Source organism: Myotis brandtii, unplaced genomic scaffold (assembly GCF_000412655.1).
Source record: "Myotis brandtii unplaced genomic scaffold, ASM41265v1 scaffold902, whole genome shotgun sequence".
NCBI lineage: Eukaryota > Metazoa > Chordata > Mammalia > Chiroptera > Vespertilionidae > Myotis > Myotis brandtii.
This window is the reverse complement of record NW_005371709.1, coordinates 2,589,512-2,611,623: the sequence shown is the minus strand read 5'-3', so window position 1 is coordinate 2,611,623 and position 22,112 is coordinate 2,589,512. Positions and strand designations below refer to the sequence as shown.

The 22,112-nt window shown below is 45.8% G+C and overlaps 2 protein-coding genes and 1 long non-coding RNA gene across 7 annotated transcripts in view; 1 reads left to right on the top strand and 2 right to left on the bottom strand.

Annotated features, from left to right (window-relative positions):
- The window catches only part of HOGA1 (4-hydroxy-2-oxoglutarate aldolase 1), a 20,006-nt gene extending 9,118 nt beyond the window's left edge, over positions 1-10,888 (top strand). Inside the window, exons 2-7 of one of the 2 annotated variants that reach the window (XM_005885400.2) lie at positions 724-852; positions 1,051-1,178; positions 1,753-1,887; positions 2,117-2,213; positions 3,843-3,976; positions 10,682-10,888. In XM_005885400.2, coding sequence (XP_005885462.1) covers positions 724-852; positions 1,051-1,178; positions 1,753-1,887; positions 2,117-2,213; positions 3,843-3,976; positions 10,682-10,831 — 773 coding nt within the window. In that variant the 3' untranslated portion in view covers positions 10,832-10,888. Of the gene's footprint in view, positions 1-723; positions 853-1,050; positions 1,179-1,752; positions 1,888-2,116; positions 2,214-3,842; positions 3,977-4,412; positions 4,571-10,681 lie in introns of those variants that run through there. The other variant, XM_014532661.1, reaches the window with a different exon arrangement.
- A 51-nt stretch (positions 10,889-10,939) lies between these two features.
- On the bottom strand, positions 10,940-12,590 carry LOC106724613. The gene is made up of 2 exons (XR_001360461.1): positions 11,503-12,590; positions 10,940-11,437 (listed from the first exon to the last, which is right to left on the bottom strand). It is a non-coding gene; the product is annotated as an uncharacterized LOC106724613 (long non-coding RNA).
- Positions 12,591-13,868: 1,278 nt separating this feature from the next.
- Positions 13,869-19,110, bottom strand: MORN4 (MORN repeat containing 4). Of its 4 annotated transcripts, none has more exons than XM_014532662.1 (5): positions 17,367-19,110; positions 16,002-16,072; positions 15,744-15,858; positions 15,238-15,347; positions 13,869-15,001 (listed from the first exon to the last, which is right to left on the bottom strand). In XM_014532662.1, the coding sequence occupies exons 1-5, from the start codon at positions 17,534-17,536 to the stop codon at positions 14,853-14,855; spliced, it is 615 nt and encodes a 204-aa protein (XP_014388148.1). In that variant the 5' UTR covers positions 17,537-19,110; the 3' UTR covers positions 13,869-14,852. The 4 variants fall into 4 exon arrangements, with proteins under 4 accessions (XP_014388148.1, XP_014388149.1, XP_014388150.1 ...); XM_014532663.1 differs by having other exon boundaries at positions 16,015-16,072; positions 17,367-19,092; XM_014532664.1 differs by lacking the exon at positions 17,367-19,110 and adding an exon at positions 17,176-17,192 and having other exon boundaries at positions 16,015-16,072.
- Between the last annotated feature and the right edge of the window lie 3,002 nt (positions 19,111-22,112).

Genomic DNA, 22,112 nt, shown 5'->3' with positions numbered 1-22,112 from the left:
TTGAGCGTCTGTCCCTTGGTGGTCAGTGCACATCATAGTGACTGGTCGACCAGTCATTCTGGTCGTTCCGCTGTTCCGTCGCTGGGCTTTTATTATATAGGATAATGAATATGACTGAATCATAGCTACAGGTCCTGCTACGGACACAATGTTGGACAAAAATAGCAAACTGCGGAAGATGCAGATAAGTTTGATTTTATTCTATAAAGTTTAAAGTGTCAAAATCCATATTATATCTTGTTTATTGGTCCAAATATATGTCTGAAGGGTAGAAAGACATGAATGGGAACAATAACACCTGAGTCAGGACAGCAAGAGGAGGAAGAGGAAGGTGACCAAGGGAGGGTTGCCATGGGTACTGAATACACATATGTGAATTATGTTATTATCTATTCTTTGGGGTATGGCTAAAAAGAGTCAGGACAGCAAGAGGAGGAAGAGGAAGGTGACCAGGGGAGGGTTGCCATGGGTACTGAATACACATATGTGGATTATGTTATCTATTCTTTGGGGTATGGCTAAAACAGTTCATTAAAACAAAGAAAAATGGTGTGAACACTGTTATTGCAACTGTTTAAAACATTCAGAACAAAGATGGGAAGGAAATGTGTGAAAAGCTATGGTTTCCGGGAGGTAGGAACCTGGGCGAGTGTAACAGCAATGTCACTGCTGTTCTTAAGAGGATGGGAAGGTGTCTATTGATGTGATGCGGTCTCCCTGCAGGCTTTGTGATCCAGGGCTCCAATGGCGAATTCCCCTTCCTGACCAGCAGTGAGCGCCTGGAGGTGGTGAGCCGCGTGCGCCAGGCCATGCCCAAGGACAAGCTCCTGGTAGCTGGCTCTGGCTGCGAGTGTGAGGCCATAATGCCCTGGGCCCTGGGAGTCCCCGGGGGGTGGGTGGCCAGGCTCCTTGGCCCAGGGGCTGGGTTCAGCCTACTTGTTTGTCTCTTTTGCACCCCTTGCTTGCCCCAGGGTCCTAGCCCAGCCCCCTTCCTCCTCCTGCTCTCACCCTGCATGACCTATAGGGAAGACTCCCTCTTTCCTCCTGCAGCTACTCAGGCCACGGTGGAGATGACCGTGAGCATGGCCCAGGTCGGGGCTGACGTCGCCATGGTGTTGACTCCTTGCTACTATCGTGGCCGCATGAGCAGCGCTGCCCTCATTCACCACTACACCAAGGTGGGTGTGAGGGGTGGGCATGGGGGTGAGAGCTGGGACCAAGAGGAAGCTCAATGAGGGGGACACTGCCTGAGAAAAGGAGACCGAGAAGCTGGGAACAGAGTGGTGAGCCCACGTCCCATGAACGGCAGCTCTGGGAAGGGGAGAGATGCCACCCCGTGCCAGCTGTGTGACATTGTGTGACTGCCCTAACCATGCTGTCTGTTTCCTTCCTTCTCAAATAGGAGGAATCGGCAGCTCTGGGAAGGGGAGAGATGCCACCCCGTGCCAGCTGTGTGACATTGTGTGACTGCCCTAACCATGCTGTCTCTGTTTCCTTCCTTCTCAAATAGGAGGAATAAAGGTACTTCTTCACAGTGTTGTGAAGACTAAATTATATCAAAACATAAAGCACTTGGGACGGTGCTTGGCACATAGAAAGCACTCACTAATTACTACCCGCTGTTACTGCTCTCAAGCAGGGCAATGTGGCACTGTGACTTCCGGTCCAGGAGGTGGGCCTGTCCAGGGCGCCCTGGCCCGGACCTGTTGGGCCTGGGCAGCTGCCCTCTCCCCTCTCCTCTGCGTCCCTCAGGTCGCTGACCTCTCTCCAATTCCTGTGGTGCTGTACAATGTCCCAGCCAACACGGGGCTAGACCTGCCTGTGGACACGGTGGTCACGCTCTCCCAGCACCCAAATATCATTGGCATCAAGGACAGCGGTGGTGATGTGAGTGGCAGCAGCTCCTGGCTGGGGGCACCATCCACTTCTCTTATGCTACCATCTTCAGGGCAGTTCTGGGACCAGCTTCAGTTTGGGTCTTCTCTGTCCTGTGGGATCTTCGGAGTGGGGCGGGGGAGGGGAGGCTCTCATTCGCCCACACGGGCCCCGCCCCGCCCCCCCACCCAGGCTAGCCTGAGGCTCTGGGCCCCACTCACACCGGGCTTTGCTGTTGCAGGTGACCAGAATCGGGCTGATGATTCACAAGACCAGGAGGCAGGATTTCCAGGTGTTGGCTGGATCGGCTGGCTTCCTGCTGGCCAGCTATGCCGTGGGTAGGCCTCCCGCTGCTCTCACACTGTGAGGGTGACCCAGACACACCCAGGAAGCTGGGGGTCTGCTGGAAGAGACCACGAGTGCCAGGACTGGGTCTGCAGAACCCAGCCCCTTTGCCAGCTTGCCTGCTCTGTAACCTCAGAAGCTGAGCACACTGCTTGCTTGTCTGGACACTGGGTGCTTGTGAGTGACCTTGCTGGGCGGAGGAGGGTGGCCGTGCATAAACCCTGGCCTCTCGTTGGAATGCTTGCAGTTTGCTCTAAGTCCCAAGCTCCATGCTTAGGTGGCAAATTTAGCTCCTTAATCTCACAGAGGCCTTGGGGCCCTCCCGTTTAGTCCGCGGTTGACTTTCCTCTTTCTCTGGTTCCAGGCTAGAATGAATGGACAGACCTGCAGGGTTGGGCAGGGATCTTCAGCTGCCCGATCAGATTCTGTCCCAGTCCAGGATCCTAGGAATGTCACCATTAGACCAACTGTTCTTGTCTGTCTGGGGTCAAGGTCCTTGGGTTTTGAGCCCGAGGAGGGTGCCGGATGGGGGCGGGGGGCATTTGCTCCTTCAGCTGACACAGATTTAAGTTACTTTTCCAAAGCTTCTGGGTCCTATTCTCTCTGGTTTATGCAGACTTTGGCTCACTGTCTACGTCCTTGCACATCCCTCTCCGTGTCTTTAAAGTGTAGGGGAAGAAGGGGACTCAGTTCTGCCTTGTTCCTGAGGATGGGGTAGATGGAAAAGGATCTGGAGGCCCGGGTCTGAGCTGGAATCTCAGCTCTGCTGTTTACTCACCGAGTGTCAGCGGGCGAGGTACTCAGCCTCACTGGGTTTGAGTTTCTATTCTGTAAAGCAGGGAGGTGTTGTGAGAGTTAGAGAGCACTGGCCGTATGTCTGCCATCTTGCTTGGCACATGACAGGGATTCAATAAATGGCAGCTGTATAAACTTATTGACAGTCGCCTACTCTCTCTCCAGTGTCCAAGCCCCTCTGCTTAGGGGCATCCTCATTAGCCTTAGCGTCACACTCACAGGCTGGCAGGAGTGGCAGGGCCCCTGTGTTGGCAGCCAGCCCATTCTCCTTGCCCCAGTGAGAACCAAGAGGACCAGAGGATCTGTGACTTGTCCAGGTTTATGCAGCCAATGGGAGGAAATGCCCGGTGTCCTGTATCCAGAGCACTTTTCACTCCCCCATCCCACCCCACCCCACCCCTGTTCCAGGCTGAATTCAGGATGGGAGGGGGGGCGGACGGGGGCAGGGTAAGATTTCAGAAGAGCAAAGACTTCCCATTCACCTCACCCCTTACAGGACTGGTGAGTCAGGCGGCCAGCAGAGGAGTGTAGAGGTGCCAAGTGGCAGGTGGAACTTTACTTTTTTGGGGGGGAGGGGAAATGAGTGCAGGGAAGGAACTGCCCTTGAGTTAGCCTCCAATCTCTGTTCCCTGACCTGCGGGGCTCTACTTCACCGACTATGCTGGCAGCTGTCTCTCTGTGCTCTGTGGACTCATGGAGCGTGCCTTTGGCCAACCAGTGGCATAGAAATCCACATCCTAGCTCCTCACGAAGAGGTACTGGACCAGGGTTTGGAATTCTCTGTGAGAAGAGGCTCTGGCTGATGTTCTGCATCCGACCCCGGGCAGGAGCTGTGGGGGGCGTGTGTGCCCTGGCCAATGTCCTGGGGGCTCAGGTGTGCCAGCTGGAGCGACTCTGCCTCACAGGGCAATGGGAAGATGCCCAGAAGCTACAGCTCCGCCTCATTGAGCCGAACACTGCGGTGAGCTCCCAGCCAATGGCAGCAAAGGGTTGGTGGGTGGGGAGGTGGTTCTGTGTCCTCCTTATAGCGGGATCAGGGCAGGCCCAGGGGTCCCCACTCAGTCTCTTCCCTTTCAGAAAACATCCCAGTGTGGGAACTTTTGTGCCTCCCCAGAAAATCTTGACTTCAGACAAAGCTGAGCCCTAACTTAGTGTGCATTAGCATTCATTTAGGAATCTAGTTAAAATTATAATCCTTTAGGCTCACAAATAGGCATTGAGGTAAGCATCCTGAGTGATTGTGACAGAGGTTGTCCTGGGACCTGACTTAGATGCACTACCTAGAGAAAGGGTCCGTGGGCCTCTATAAAGGGCCAGGTCCTAACAGAATGATTGGGAGTAGTAACGGAGAAGCTGGAGGTATTTAGAATTCTGTCTTCAAATAATCTGTTCTGCAGTCAGACCACATACCCCAATTCTGTGCTGAGCAAGTCGAGAAGAGCCAAGAGAGAAAGCCTGCCAATGCCAGACAGTGCTGTGCAGAGCCATATTGGAGCCCAAGGCAAAAAGAAAAATGTGTGTCCCTATAAGTAGATAGGTAGGTAGGTAGGTAGGTAGGTAGATTTCAGAGAGAAGAGGGGAGAGGGAAAAAGGGATAGAAATATCAATGATGAGAGAGAATCATTGATCGGCTGCCTCCTCCACATCCCCTACTGGGGATTGAGCCCAAAACCCAGGCCCCTAACTGAGAATTGAACTGTGACCTCCTGGTTCATGGGTCCATGCTCAACCACTGAACCACACCAGCTGGGCTTTATGTCTATTTTAAATTAAACTTATAATACAGGGAACCACTACCCAGTTTTCCCCAGTAGGAACAATATCACAGCCAGGATTTTGATACTGATATAGTCAAGATACAGAATATTTCCATCACCACAAAGATCCCTCACGTTCCACTTTTAGAGCCACACATACTGACCTCCTGCCCCTACCCTCTCTGTAACTGATGGCAACCACAGACATGTTTACCAACTTCTAAATTCTGTCAGTTCAAGACTGTTATATAAATGAAATAATCTAGTCTATAACCTTTTGAGATTGGCTTTTTCACTCAGAATCATTTTCTGGAGATTCATTAGCGGTTGCACGTATCAATAAGATGGTTCCTTTTTCTTGATGAGGAGTAATTCATGGTAGGACCACACCACAACTTGTTTAACCATTCACTGTTGAATGACAGCTAGGTGTGTCTAGTTTGGGCTATTCAAAGCTTCTATGAACATGCATGTACATGTTTTTGTGTGACCATAGGTTTTCATTTTCCTAGGATAAATACACAATTGCTGAGTCACATGATGGTTGCATGTTTAATTTTTATTTTAAGAAACTGCCAAACTGTTTTTCAGAGTGGCTGTACCATTTTACATTTATATCGGTATAAGTGTATGAGTGATCCAATTTCTCTGCATCCTCACCAGAATTTGATCTTGTGACTATCTTTTATTTTAGCCATTCTCATAGGTGTGTAGTGATATTTCATTGTGGTTTTAACTTGCATGTCTCTACGGCTGACACTATAGAACATCTTTCCATGTATATATTCACCATCTGTATATGCTTGTAGATGAAATGTCAGTTTATGTTGCTTGACCATTTTCTAATTGGATTATTTGGTTTTTGACTGTTGGTTTTGGAAGTTTATTACATCTCCTAGATACTAATCCTTTTTGAAATATGTGGTTTGCAAATATTTTCTCCCAATACTAGTATGTAGCTTGTTTTGTCATTCTCTTTAAATATCTTTTGAAGAGCAAAAGTTTTTTATTTTGATAATGTCCAGTTTATCAATATTTTCTTTTATGTTTAGCTTTTGATGTCAAGTCTAAGAGAGCTATTTGCCTACCACCAAATTGTGAAGACTTTCTCCTATTTTTCCTAAAATTGTATAACTTTACATTTTATAAGTTTGTGGCCCATTTTGAGTTAATTTTGTGTAAAGGGAGACTTAGATTGAGGTTCTTTTTTTTGGCTTATAGATATCCACTTGTGGCGGCAGCATTTGTTGAAAAGGTGATTTTCCTCCACTGAGTTACTTTTGCACCTTTGTCAGAAATCAGTCGGGTGTATTTGTGTGGGTCTATTTCCAGATTCTCTATTCTTTCCATTGATCTATCCCTCTGCAATATCATGTAGACTTTATTCTTGTCGTATAACATAAATCTTAAAATCAGGTAGACTGATTCTTCCCATTTCATTTTCAACAGTTTTAGGTCGAATTCCTTTGCCTTTCCATATAAATTTTAGAATAATCTTGTCTATATCTACAAATACTCTTGCTGGGATTTTGATAGGAACCTGTATACCAATTTGGGTACAATTGACATTTTTACTATGTTTTCTCCAAAACTTTGAATGTGATATGTCTCTCTACCTGTGTAGACTTCCTTTGATTTATTTCATGAGCATTTTGTAATTTTTGGCGAACAAATCCTACACAAGTTTTGAGAGATTTACATCCAAGTGACTTATATTTTTTGAATGATTATAAATGGTATTGTATTTTTTGTTATTGTTGTTAATCCTCACCTGAGGAACTATTTGCCTACCACCAAATTGTGAAGATTTTTTCTCTTATTCTTTTTCCTAAAATTGTATAGTTTTACATTTTTTTCCGTTGCTTTGTAGAGAGAATGGAAGGGAGGGAGAAGGAGAGAAGAGAGAGAGAGAGAGAGAGAAACATCAATATGAGAGAGCCACATCAATTGATTGCCTCCCGACGAGGGCTGGGGGATCAAACCTGCAATCCAGGTACGTGCCCTTGACCAGGAATCAAACCCCAGAATCTTTGGGTGCTCAGACCAACGCTCAAATCACTGAGCCACACCGGCTAGGGCTGGTATTATATTTTTAATTTCACTATTCATATGTTCATTGTTAGCACATAGAAACACAATTGATATTTGTATGTTTATCTTATGACTTTGCTGAACTCACTTATTAGTTCTAGGACTTTTTTGGTAGATTCCTTGGGATTTCCTACACAGATAATCATATCATCTACAAATAGGGGACGTTTTATTGCTTCCTTCTGATCTGTATATCTTTTAGTTCCTTTCTTGCCTTATTGCACTGACAAGAACTCCCTGCACAATGTTGAATAAGAGTGGTGACAGTGGGCATCCTTGCCTTGCTCCTGATCTTGAGGGAAGACATTCAGCCTTTCACCATTAAGCATAATGCTAGTTGTAGGTTTCTATAGATGTTCTTTACCAAGGCGAGGCAGTTCCCCCTCTTTTCTAGTTTTCAGAGAATTTTAAAAATCATTAATGGGTGTTGAATTTTGTCAAATGTTTTTCTACATTGATTGAGATGGTCATGTGATTTTTTTCCTTTTTATCCTGTTAATATGGATTATATTAATAATTTTCAAATATCGAGCCAGACTTACATCCCTAAATAGACCCCACATAGTCATGGTGTATAACTCTTTTGATATATTGCTAAATTCCATTTGGTAAATTTTTATTAAGGATTTTTCTGCCTATATTTATGGGGGATATTGGCAGGTAGTTTTTCTTTTCTCTCTCTCGCTCTCTTTCTCCTGCCTTTGTCTAACTTGGTATTGGATAAAAATATGGTAGCTTCATAAATCAATTGGAAAGTGTTCTTTCCTCTTCAGTTTTCTGGAAGAGACTCTATATAGAATTAATATACAACCTTTTTTTACACAGTTTTTTGAATTCTCCAGTGATACCAGCTAGGCCTGGAGATGCTTTTGCGGGAATTTAGAATTTTTTTCCAGCTCTGCACTAGGGCTCTGCTGATACCACCTGGGCTGGGGAGGTGGGAGTGCCGCCTATTGCTCCCACGTGGCCTCCACGGACACCATGAGTGTGTCTGTGGGAGATGGCTTCCTAAGCGTGGACAGTGGTAAAACTTGTGACTCCTCACTAGGCCTCTTCTGAGACCATCCTTTATGGATGGGGAGGCACACTCCTGCTGAAGGGGGCGTAGCCTTGCTGGCCTGGGTCAGGGTGGGGCCCACAGTTTTTTATTATTTTTTATGGGGTTTAGCCTGGAATAGAGTGGTTATTGTCTAAAAGTTTTCATCTTACTAGGCTGCTCCTTTCCTGGTCCTTGGCTAGGGAGAATGGCCTTTTGTTGGGGCTTTTTTGTCTGTGCCCATTGGCATTTCAGGGCTGCTGGCACCTTCAGCTCTAAGTCTGGGCCAGTTAACCCACCACTGTGTTGTTCCGTGGTACTGAGGTCCCCAGTTGGTCTTCCTTATCTCTACCTTTCAGACTTTTTTTTATGCTTGTTTTTATATAACGTCCAGGGATTTTTTAAAAAATTATATTTATTGGGAAGCATAGGAAAAAGTAAATCTATTGTATCTTCTTGGAAGTAGAAGCTTTAACTAGTTTTCTGCGTGGTGATTTTTTTCACTCCCCTGTAACATTAAAAGTATTGAAAAAATTTTAAGTAGGTCTATTAAAGCTCACAGCATTCTTTTAGTTTTAAGTATTTTATCAATATCAAAAATATAATTTGTTATAATTTTACTTCCCTGGCTTGAATGGAAGCAAACTTATCAAAACAATTTTCCCCAAATCTACTTCTAGAAAAATATTGACCATGAAAAAAAAGTACACAGAACAGCTCTGGCTGGTTCTGCTCAATGGTTAGAGAGTTGGCCCGCACACTGCCTCACTTACATGTTTACTTTTCCTCAGGCTACAATATGGCAGGGCATAGTTCTGTTGGATCCTTCCTGTCTTTACTTAAAACTTTGATACTTTATTCATTATGGATGTTTTTGCATTGATTTTGAATTTTTTTTAATTGCATGACCTATTTATCTTGATGACTGAGCATTTTGGTGCCCCTTTAGGTTTTGCATCTAAGACAACAGTCCCAGACCGAGCTGGGCAATGTTTTTTGTTTGGGTAAAGTAGTGGGCAGGCTTCAGATCTCGCTCACAGTTTATGTCTTTACCTCAAAGGGGCAGATTAACACAGATGTAGAGAAAGGACAGCTGAGGAGGCAAGCATGAGTCTCCCTGGCTGTGAAGGTTCTCCTGGGATAGGATGCTCTGTAAATAGGAGGTGAGAACTGCAGAAATGAGGGCCTTTCAGCTGAGCCCCATCCAGGGCACAGGCTGTACTGGACATACTGGACTTTCCACTGAGGTAGGACCTCTGCTGTCCTGCTCCCATCCACCTGCAAGAGGGAAGGCCCCAGGACCTGTGTACACTAGGACAGGAAGAGGACAAGCTTCTAGGGCTTTGGGGGTCTGGCCTCGTGGTGGCATTTTTCTCATTCAATTCTTCTGACATGAGGTAGGTGTTGCTATCACGTCATTTTATAGATGAAGCAGCTTGGGCTGCCCCTTGGGAAGAGAGGATGCTTGCTGCCACCCAATGCTATGCATGCCGTCCTGTCTTACCCTCAGGAATTCCCCCTCTGCCAGCTCTGGGCACACACTCAGGAATTCCTGGAACACCTTTCTGCTGCCTGGGCTGTAGGCTCAGCCGCTCCAAGAGCAGCTTGATGTCACCTTACTTCCCTGCCCTGCTTGAACGCAATGTCCTTCCTGGCCTTCTCACCCAGCCAGCCTCCTGGCTATATTTAGGACTTTCCACTGTCTGCACACCAAAGCATTCAACCCTTTCTCACGGTCTGCAGAGGGGCAAATCAGAGATCTCCAGGCACCTATGGTGGGAGAAAGCTTTTCTCTGGTGTCCACTAGTCTCTAATATTTCTTGTGGCCACGCTCTCCCCTGCTCAGGTTTGGGCTGAAATGCCGGGGGTTATTAGAACACCATGGGGGGCTGGGGCCAGGCGTGGGAAGAGGCTTGCTAATGCCTACTGGCCTCTAGTGGTGAATAGTTATTAGTCAACCTTTCATCAGGCTGCCAACCTTTTTACCCCAAACAACTTTTTTTTTTTTTTCACTTGCCCTGAAGCCCATACTTCTAAGGTTTTTTCCTTACTTCCAAATAAAACTTTATTAAGTAATAATTACCTCCCTAGTTTTTAAGGAGTCAAAGATTCATCTAACACTTCTGATCAGCATGAAATAACCAGTTGCTATGCTAAAAGCACAGAAGCTTGATGCATCATTTTCTGTAAAACTCCATGCATGATTTTAAATTGACAAGAGACTTAGGTCCCTCATGACAATGGAAAAGATTTTAGAGATCATGTCCTACCCTCTCATTTATAGACAAGATAACTTGCTCAGAGTTACTAGGTTAATGATATAAGGTTACACAGTGAAACTTTGGACAAAGATCCGTTATTTTTCCTGTGAGAGCATTTAGAGTTGGGTCAGGGAGGAGGGCCAGTACAGGTCTGGGCTGTGCCTGACTTCCTAGGCCTGCTGTGCCCTGGGTCAGGTTCCAGGGAACTATGCTGTGGACCGGTCATATTCTAGCACCCAGACCCACAGCATTGCTGCTTTCTCTCCTCCCCATGCGGTGGATTTTTCCCCTAAAACCAAGGGAGGCGTCTCCCTGTCTTCATTTGAGGTTTTGGCGTTGTGTTCTCTAATGCCGGCCTGCCTTCTGGTCTCTCAGTCTGGATTCCCAATCCACCCTGCGTATCATAGATTTGATGGAGAAGAAGGGTAGAAGCCCCAACTTTCTAAGAGTGACACGTGTCTGGGTCCGGGGTATATTGTGTAGGAATCCCCCAGTCTCCTCTAACAGGCCCTGCTTCTCAGGTGACCCGGCGCTTCGGGATCCCGGGGCTGAAGAAAGCCATGGACTGGCTTGGCTACTACGGAGGCCCCTGCCGGGCCCCCTTGCAGGAGCTGAGCCCTGAGGAGGAGGAGGAGCTGCGCCTGGATTTCACCAACAATGGCTGGCTCTGAGGGCAAAGAGGGGACAGGCGGGAGCCCATCTCAGCTCCTGGCTTGTACTCGCAGCCCAAAGAGAAACACGGGGACAAGAGGGTTCGTGGCTCCTTTTCCTACTTCAGTCCGTCAGGTGCCTCTTACCAGGTGCTATGCAAGCTCATCTCCTAGTCTTACAGCCCCACGGCTTCTTGAATTTGTATCCTAAACTCTGGGTCTCTGGAGACCTTCAGTCTGGGCAGGAGCACTTGCTTACTTGGCTCTCTACCGTGGTTTCCTATGCCCCCAAGACACGTGAGCCAGGCCAGAGGGGAAGCGCAGGGCAGCTGGGCACAGGAGGGCTCTGTGTCTGAAGGAAGGACTCCTTAGCCTTGGAGATACGAACCTGATTCTAGCACATGCAGGGAAGCCAGGGCCACTCGAAGAACCCAAGTTCTGACTCTTTCCTGGGGACCTGATCAGAAAAATCTCACTTGTCTTTGAAAGCCCTCCCACCACAAGATGCATTCCAGCCACAGTGCCCTTCCCACAGTCCCTTTTGATTCATCTCATATTCTTGTCTCTAGCTTTGTTCTCAACTGTCAAGTGCACAGAGAACAACCCAGAATTGGTAAATAATGACACCTAGTGGATAGATGCTACATTCTAGAGGACTATTGTCATCACAGGTCTGAACCATTCAATGACACCTAGTGGATAGATGCTACATTCTAGAGGACCGTTGTCGTCATCACAGGTCTGAACCATTCGGGAGGGGGCGTGGCCTGAGACAGGACCATCCTCTTGCCTATAGGCACTCTGCTTTTATTGTTAAAATAATCACTTTGTTATTGTAATAAAGTCTAAGAAGTTAAACTAGTGTGGCTCTATAGAGATTGATACTACACTGCTATGCATTCCTTAGGTGTCCTGCCCAGATATCAAGAACCTACCTAGAGGCAATTTAGCTCTCAAGGTCTGCTTTTTCCCAGATCTGAGAAAATACTAAGCAAACATAGGCATTAAATCAGTGACAACCGAGGGTAAGGCTGATTGAAGTTTTAAATGGGAGAGGTAAAAAGGTTCAACTGACATATTTAGAAACATTTAGCACATTAATCGGAAAGGCTGCTTTCTCCAAAATGTTTAACCTTCCTCATGATATCTGACAAGTGACAGAAAACCTGATATGAATTTTTTTTTAATTATTCTGGTTTAAAAAAAGGTAAACGGATTTCTTGCTTAGGGCAAAGGCTTGGAGAGAATGTAAAAAGTATCACTTTTCAACTAAAACTGGGCATCTGACTGGCTGAAGCTTTGCGCTTAGCACCTGCACTCTTCTCACAGGCAACTTCTAGATCTGAGCTCAGAGGAGAATCCGGTTCAGGGAAGGACCAACAAGTTAGGGCTCGGGAGGCAGGCGAGTGTCCTGGTGAAGTGCTCGGCCCCTGGGCTCACACAGCCTGGGCTGAAGTTCTGGGATCTGCCCCTTAGTGTCTGCAGGACCTTTGGAAACTACTAACTGCCCTGAGCTTCCTCCGCAGCATCTTCCTCCCAGGACTGTGTAAGAGCAGGCGTACACGAGGGTTAGTGAGGCAGGGAATGTGCGGAGAAAGGGAAACCTGGGCAGGAGTGACTGGCCCCAGGTAACCCAGCAGGTGTGACAGTAACTGGTCTCAGTGGGCACTGATGCTCAGGGAGAGGGGAGCTCAGGGGAAGGTGCTTTGGGATCAGAAAGACCTGGAAACAAACCCCGCCTGGCTCTGCCACTTGTTTGGACAACCTGAGCCTGAATTTTTAAAAACTGAATTTATTGGGATGACATTGGTTAAACATGTCTGATTTTTAAAAAATGCTCCTACTGTGCAGAAGGTTTTTAAAAATACATTTTTACTGATTTCAGAGAGGGAGAGGGAGATGTGCTTTGGGATCAGAAAGACCTGGAAACAAACCCCGCCTGGCTCTGCCACTTGTTTGGACAACCTGAGCCTGAATTTTTAAAAACTGAATTTATTGGGATGACATTGGTTAAACATGTCTGATTTTTAAAAAATGCTCCTACTGTGCAGAGGGTTTTTTAAAATATATTTTTACTGATTTCAGAGAGGGAGAGGGATATAGATAGAAACATCAATGATGAGAATCATCAATCGGCTAACTTTTGCACACCCCCTACTGAGGATCAAGCCCGCAACCTGGGCATGTGACATGTCTGATTTTTAAAAAATGCTCCTACTGTGCAGAGGGTTTTTTAAAATATATTTTTACTGATTTCAGAGAGGGAGAGGGAGATAGATAGAAACATCAATGATGAGAATCACCGATCGGCTAACTTTTGCACGCCCCCTACTGAGGATCAAGCCCGCAACCTGGGCATGTGCCCTTGACCAGAATCAAACACGGGACCTTTCAGTCCACAGGCCGACGCTCTATTCACTGAGCCAAACCAGCTAGGGCTGTGCAGAGATTTTGATAATCAGATGATATATATATAGTAAAGTGTGCAGTGTCAGTTCCAAGCCCCCATCTGTGACTAATGTTTATTTTTAAATATTTTTATTGATTTTTAGAGAGAGAAGAAGGGAGAGGGAGAGAGAAACATCAATATGAGAGTGAAATATCAATTGGTTGTCTCCTACATGGCTCCCCACTGGGGATCAAGCCCCAAACCCTGGCATGTGCCCTGACTGGGAGTTGAACCAGTGACCTCTCTCAGTGCTTGGGACAACACTCAACCAACTGAGCCACACTGGCCAGGGCTGTGATTAATTTTTATTTTTTAAATATATATATTTTTTATTTCAGAGAGGAAGGGAGAGGGAGAGAGAGAGACAGAAACATCAATGATGAGAGAGAATCATTGATCAGCTGCCTTCTGCACACTGCACACTGCACACTAGGGATCGAGCCCTCAACCCGGGCATGTGCCCTGACCGGGAATCGAACCACGATCTCCTGGTTCATAGGTCGATGCTCAACCACTGAGCCACGCCGGCCGGGCTGTGATTAATTTTTAGAAACAGCAAATGGGTTAATATTCATGAGGACACATAACAGGAAAGTCAAGAAAACTAAGTATAGGCAGTTCTGGTAGTTTTATTCCTCATAAACACCTGTTTCTACAGTACCATTCAAAGAATAAATAGAGGCACACGGCTATAATTTCCACCATAATCTGCTATTGAGGAGACATTCAGTGTGAGGATAAAGGGGTGGAGTGGGGTGGGGTGGGGTGTGTTCGGGTCACAGGGTAACTGGAGGCCTCTGTGAAGAACTGTGTAGGGACCCTATCAATCAAGATCTGATCCCCAGGCCTGATGGCCAAGGCTTGTGGTGGAAGAGTTACAGTGAACCAAATGCAAGGAGCCAAATGCTCGGTTAGTTCACCAGGGTTCTCCAATTCTACCTAAACTATTGGTCCACTGGGAAGGAGCTATGTCAGCTCTAAGGATTCAGTTCACTCCATGGTAGGACCTGATATGGCCCAGAGAGGTCTGCCCTTTGCCCTGAAGTATGTAATAAATACAAGTTATAAAATAACTGTTTACATCAGTCTCTTTCTTGACTATCCCATAAAGGAATCCTGTCCCATGTCTAATGAAGGAAAGAGGCACAAATAGGGAGTATCTGCTAGAATTCAGGTAAGCAAGACAGCTTGTAAAGTCAGGGAAAGGGAAATAGCACTGTTACCTAATCCTTCACAGGGGGATATATTTGGATCACCCCCCCACCCCCAATACAAACAGAATGAGGAGATTCTGCATCACTTAGCAGAAAAGGAAGTACAAGGCAGCGGCAGGTCTGCACTGGGTAACCCAGGGTGTTAGGGACAGAGAGTACCAACAGCGAGACAAGGAAAAGACAGAACTGGTAACCACTCTGCAGGGCCTGGGCCATAGTCCCCAGAACTTCTCTGTGGTCGCACCCCTGACTGGCAGGTGATGTGGCACAGCACATGGTCATGCCATCTCCTCTCACATCTGGTTCATTTGTTCACCTCGACAGAATAGCGGGGCATCTGCTTTACCCAATACTTGTCAGCTGGTGCACAGGGCGCCCATCAAGCGGTGAGGTTCCTGGCTGACTTGGAGGCGCTCTGGGCTCGCTGTACGACCGCGGAACACTTCTCACGCCGCAGCAGCTTGTTGTTCTCGAACAGACCTTCGTTGCGGGGTATTCCGTGGGACCCGTCGGGGAAAGTCAGCAGGCCTTTGAGGGAGGAAGGAAATATGGGAGTGACAATGGCATTAATGATTCAGAGAACGGCCTGACAGGTAGAGGCTGAGGAAAAGAAAACCTCACAGCCTTCTCAGGAGGACTCTGGCAGTAAGTTCGACAAACAGGCAGGCATTAGGGCACTGTCACTATGGATTAAAGCTAACAAGGTATACGTCCACCCATATTGTGCTCACCTAAGTCTCCCATCCTGCTGGGCTGCAACTTACCAAAGCCATCTACTCTGCCATTTTTAAATTCCCCCTCAAAGGTCATGTTGTCGTGTCGAATGAAGACTCCGACGCCATTAAACTTGCCCTGGGCAAACTCCCCCTCATACCTGCAGAAACACAAGATGTCAGCCTTTAGTGGGGTAGTGAGCTGTCCAGGTTAACTCTTACAAGCAGCTACCAATATGTGTTTTTATTAATGCCAAGGAGCAAAGCTGACTCCACTTACCTCAGAGCTCTACCCACCCCGGTCTCATTCAGCAGAGAAGGGTCAGAGAGTATGTATGTGAGGCCCTAATCTCAAGGAAATAACAGAGCAGTGGGGGGAGGAAGGTCACTCACCTCTTGCCATTTCAAACTTTAGATCTATAAAAAACGAATGCTACTCCTTGCCTATTTTCAGAGGGCCTAGAACAAGCTCTTGATTGACCAGATATTCATTACTATCATTTTTAGATCAGATTCTCCCTAGTTTAAGGCTGAGAAAAGAATGAACCAGTACCCACCTTGAGCCATCTGAGAAGGTCAGTACCCCAAAGCCACAGAAGAGCCCATTCTCAAAATGACCCAGGTAGGTGCCACCATCTGCAAACATCAGTTGACCAAAACCATGTCTGCGGCCTGAGCAAAGAGAAAGACAGTGTCAGGTTGGGATGGGGCAGCTTCCGGGTCCCCTCTCACTGTCTAACATCCCTTACCTTCCACACCCGACCCACAAAGGAAAGAAGAGAAGCAGTGACATTATCAGGGAAGAGGACAAATACCCAGAGTCACAACCTGGCTCCTGCGACCTTCCCATCTTAAGTCACAGCCATCAGATTTGGAGCAGGTCTCTCTAAGCATGAAAGATAAGAGAGGACTTAAACATAGCACATAGTGCCTTATGGTGTGCCGGCACTCTCCTAAGCACTTTGTATATATCATCTTATTTAATTCTCACGAGAGTCTTATGGGGTAGGTATAGTACTACTATTATTTTCATTTAACAGATGTGGAAACCAAGGCAAAAAGAAGCTAAATAATTTGCTCAAGATCCTAGAGCAATTAAGTCATAGAGCGAGAATGCAAACACAGCAGGCAACCTGACCTGACAGCCCTCAACACTTACCTACATTGCCACTCGGAGAAAAATAGAAGTATAGCACTTAGCACTGTGAAGCTACTGTGCAAGCCTATCAGCCTGACTGGCAGCACTGGCTTGAGCTCTGCTACATCAGTGAGGCTGAGCTCACCCACTGCCCTGGCCAGAAAACAGAGCAGGAGGCAGCTCTTTTGGGGGACAGACTCCAGCAGAGCCTCAGGAAGCCTCTCCTCTCAAGGTCATATGAAAGAGGACAGCAGGTGTTTAGGAGGCAGGAGAAAGGCTGGCGATGTTCAGAGTCAAGGTCACATCCCACCTGCACAATTTCTCCTCTCAAGGCTCAAGAATTCATCAGCTGCAGGCTCTACCATGAAAAGAATGAGGCACGTGTCTGGGAACAGTGTGAAATGTTCTTCACTGACACAACTGCCTCCTCGAGGCAGCTCCTGGCTGGCTAGGCTTTGCTAGGACTGGACCTGGGGGGCTTTTAAGTGGCCACATTGTTTCCAAATGAACATCATTAAACTAATTCCTGTATAGTCTCAGGCTCCCAAGAATTTTACCATTCCTAAGAATAGATACTTGCAAATGTAACGAACTGTCACAGGAAATTCAAGGCAATGAATGTCACTTGCTCTTGAGTGCCTGCCCTAATTTCCTTAAATTCTTAAGGTTCATTGGCATCAAGTCATTGCAATAACTTCTGTATGTTTTGATTTATGGGCACTCAAAACAATTCATTTACTCTGCTAAGGAAAACAATTCATTTACTCTGCTAAGGAAAACAATTCCCAAATAACATCACTAAAAGATAAAAGGGTTAAAACACAATTTAGAAGCAGAAAGATTTAACTTACTTCTAGAGGTTGAATTAACAATAGTATTTTTTAAATTTCTTTATTTATAATCCTAAAATTGAATAAAGGAAAAGCACTATCATGTTAAATCTTGGAGTAAGACCTGAAGATGAATAAAGTTGGCTTATTTATCCTGAAGTATTATCCTTCAGCCAAATGTTCATCACTGGGTACCCCAGGCGTCCTCTCACCCTCCTTCCACTCGCCACGATACTCCTCCCCACTGGAGTAGGTGAAGGAACCTTTTGTCAGCGTCATGGTGACAGCTTACAGAAGGATGAAAACTGCAGGACACAAGCAGAGGAGAACCAGGGTCACAGGATGGCTGGAGGAAAGGCCTGCAAAGCAACTCTAGATACATTCTAAAGGCTACCAGCTCAGTCAGTGTACACTACCTTGAGTACACTTAACAAAACTACCCACTCTCCAACCATCGCCATCACCACCTCTGCCCCAGCACTCTTAATCCTCCTACTTGTCTTTAAAGTTTTCAGCCAGTTCCAACTTTCTATGACCTGAGATAGAAATTTAGGATTAATCTACAAATACTTTATTGATACCTGCTATACACTTAGTTAATGTGCAAAATACAGTCTCTTTCCTCAATATAAGTTTAAAATCTAGTTGATAAGACTAACAATGAAAACATTGAATAATATGAGAAATAACACAATTAACTGCCAAATTGGATGGCAGAGATTAACAGAGACAAGAGGTGGGCAGAATTTAAAACAAGCAGTGAAGAGGGCAAAGGGCAATTCCAGACTGAGAGGACATGGGGAATGAAAGCATAAAGAGTAACGTGAACACGAGATGTTCAGGAGGAAAATAAGAAGCTGGGTCTCCTAGAGTTGAAGGCATGTTTAGGGAGTAATAGGAAATAAATTTGTCAGCCTAAACCTTAAATTTGAAAAGAACCTCTAAGATGTAATCCAAACTCCCTCACTTTATAGTTGGAGAAACAGAAGCCCAGGGAGTTAGAAGCTAGTCAGTGACCAAGCTGGAACTAGTGCGCAGGCCTTCCCTGACTGCCAGTTCTTTCCCAGGCACTATGCGCTCTGCCTTTAGGGTCAGGCGAGTGGAAGGAGACCTTCGTCACTTAGGCAGAAGAGTTTATAGCTGATGAGGTGGGTAAAGAGACAGCTTCAGTGGGTGGGAGGGTCGGACAGGGATGTAACATGATACAAGCAAAGTTTAAGGAAAATTAAATTGGATCAGGAAGCAGAATGGATTCGGGCAGCCACAACCTACTGCCGGAGAAGCTGGCAAGGCAGGAGATGTGATAATTCAGTAGATTGTGAAAATGAGCACAAAGTATCCCACTTCACTCAGATCCTCCCATTAAGAGACAGTTTGTTTATCCCTCCACCCACTGGATATGGGTGGGTTATATAACTACTAGAACGTCAGCAAAGGTGATGTAGCAGAGGTTGAAGAGCACTCTTGCCCTCTTGCCCTCTTGCTGCACTTGGAACTGTTTTGTCCTCAGATGAAAAAGTCCAGGCTAGTCTGCTGGCTGACGAGAGGCCACCTGGAGCAGCTGTCTCAGCTGCCCACAGACGCCTTGGTGAGCTCAGGCAAGACCAGAAGAGAGCGCAGCCCCAAATTATTAGCCCACAGTCACAGACGAAAGGCATGGTTGTTTTAAGCCACTTATTTTGGGGTGATGCATTACTCAGCAAAAGCTACCTGATACACCCAGATATGAGATCATAAGGCCTGAGCGAGGGGGATAGCAGGGCACTGGGAGCAGAAGTAACTATGGCAGATATATCATAGAAAAAACCACCACTACCATCACCCAATAACATTTGAAGACTGGCTCGTTATGGCTTCACACATCTTGGTAAAATAATGTTTTTATTCAAGGATATACTATAAAGGGGATTTAAGATACCTAAACTATCATTAAATATAAATAGAGAAAAAATAAAATCATTTGACATATTTAAAAAAATGAAATCCTTATTTCCTTTTTAAATCCCCTAGGTCTTTTTTTACTCACCCCTTCTCCAGAATGAAATAATACAATGTTTTCTCAAGTGACTGTAACTATGCATAGTCCTAGGCCCACACCCAGATCTACTGAATCAGATTCTGTACAGTGAGAGCCTGGGAATCTGCAGTGTTAACAAGCACATCATTAGATTCTTACACACCTGAAAGTTTGTGGATTATTACTCCAATAAATGGAAATACTGTGTGTGAAGAGCTCTCCGCTGTATAAATCACCATTGAAAGGTCCCCTGTTATTAATAATTAATCTGGAGTCTGACCCTTAGGCACCTGACTGATTCCAACAGGACAAGTGCACCTCTTGTTCCCAGCACTAAGGTCAGACCTGGAGGACAATTTTTTTTTAAATCCCTGGGGGCCTGGTGCCAACTGCTAGCTTCCCTTCAGGTCCCAGAGAAGCCCAAATCACAACAATGTTAAGGGTTGTAACGATGTCTCCATTATGGAGAATCAAGGGGTTACAAAGAGTAGGTTCCATAGTACAAGAAAATCTGGCATATTTTATTTTTAAAAAATGGTGCTTCAAATGTTCAACTAAAACAAGGCATACATTGTTTTCTCCAAATGGTGGTGGTGGACAGTGCTGAGTTATTTATACGCCACGTCATTCTCTAAACCTCAGTCTCCTCCTCTATGAAGTGGAGATAATTACCTACTTCACAGAGTTAGCATGCAGATTAAATGAAATAACATTTATGAAAGTACCTAGAACACTGTCTACCCGTGTCCTTTAAATGTTATTCTTCTCCTCCTTCAAAGAGACACCTATACTCACACACTTACTACAATGGAAATTTCCCTAAAGTCTCAGTATAAAAATGCTACCAACATAATTTAAATAGCACTTTGGGGGGAGGGGGACAGCAATTTTGACTAATGAGGTAAATACTAAGTAGAGGAAAATGCAAATGACAGTTGCCACCCATCTGTTCTTTATCAACACCCTATAAGATATTTTAATTTTGGCCTATGTCATAATAATTTTTGATACAGATGCCACATGCCCAGAAATGGTCTGATGTGAAATCAGCTTGGCCTGAACAAAGCAGGGCCCAGTCACATCTTCCAGGCCTGGCTCTGCCTCAGAGCCCGTTTCATCCCAGCTATGAGGATAGATGAGTTCTGAACCCACTGTGGTCTCACCCAAACATAGAGGAACATTCATTTCTACCCCCATAATGAAGGCCAGCTTTGTGGAGGCACTTCTAGAAATGTTTGGGAGTCAATCTCATAGGTCCATCAATCAGGGGCTTTCTCACTTTTTAGTTACTCAGAAACTCCATGCCCAGGGTCTTTCACATAATAGAAGGCAGCCCGAGAAAAGGATCATTTTCTTCTTAAAGCCCCTCAAAACCTGTGGGGCTATTTTCTCAGAGAGGTGATGCCTTCTCTGTCCCATCAATGTTCCACAAGGTCAGCATCCAATTTCAGGTGCACAAATCTCTTATGTCAGCCCAGCATTAGAGTGAGCCTGGGGTGGAGGTCAACATGACTCCATTGCAACTACAACATTAATGAGAGGAAGAGAAACGTTTTCCATCAAAACTGCCGGGCATTGAGTTAGCTAGAGGCTATCTTCAGCTGCTTCCCAGGACAAATTAAGTCAGAGTGATGGTAGTGGTTGTTCTTGCCTATGATATATCTGTCAAATTTCCATTCCTAAAAGTCAGCATATGGTACAAATCTGAACTATCTCATTCCTTCTAAACAAGTCAGAATTAGAAAGGATATCTCTTCTACTAAATCTTACGACTAAACAACCATTCCAAAATATAAACACAAAATGATTATTTATACAGAAGATACGGGAATTTCCTTTAAATGTTAGGCAGCAGTTAACTTGTCTTCAATCAAAACTTTGGAGGGAGTTACTGCAGTGCAATCTGAGGAATCAGACTGACTACAGAGGGACTCAGGGGGAGCAGCCTCTTGTTTACTTTCTCTTGAGGCCCATGAAACTCCCAGACAGTGGCATCCCAGCTTGTCTCAGAGGGACCAGTAAAAGGTCTCTGAAAGAAAGGGGACATCATCTCTCAACTTAATCCTGCCACCATCCTCTCCCACTGTTTTCAAAAGTGCATACTATACTACAAATTTCCATTCCTTTTTTATCTAGGAACATAGAGCAAACTCCCTTCAATAGTTACTTTTCAAAATAAAGTCCATAGCCAAAAACACAATCAGAAGTGCTAATTAGAGAGAACACATATTGACTCCATGGGACTAAGGCCATGGTTAAACACATTTGACTAAAAATTTCTACCTATGTCCAAATAATTGATATTGTCACTGCCTGGGTCAGTGTCAGGATGTTCATTTAGCATTTCTGTAATTAGACATGCTAAGTAATACTCAGCTGCATAGCCATTGACCCAGAAAAAAATTTCACCAGTTAACATGGTCATTGAGACAAATCTAGTTTAATAAAGTATAGTCAATGGTAATGAAGACTGAAAACCCAATCTATATATATAAAAGCCCAGTGACCAGAACAGTGGAACAACCAGAATGACCAGTGGCTATGATGCGCACTGCGGCAGCCAACCAGCCTGATCTGGGCCCTGATCGGCGCCCCTCCCCCTCCCCACCGGCCCGGCCTGATGGGCCCCCATCGGGGCAGGTCGGATGGACCCCACCTGTGCACGAATTCATGCACCAGGCCTCTAGACTATCCTATCTAATAATAGACAAACATGGCAATTGACCATACCTTCGCTACACGTCACATTGGCTAATCAGCATGATATGCAAATTAACCGCCAACAAAGATGGCGGCTAATTTGCATACTGCAGGCAGGGCGGGACAGCGGGAGCTGCCAGCGTGAGCTGCCATCCAGGCCCCCGTGTGCAACCCCAGAAGCCGCCTGCCTGCCGCCTGTGATCGGATCCGATCCCGGGCCGCAGGCCGGCCCCAGAAGCCC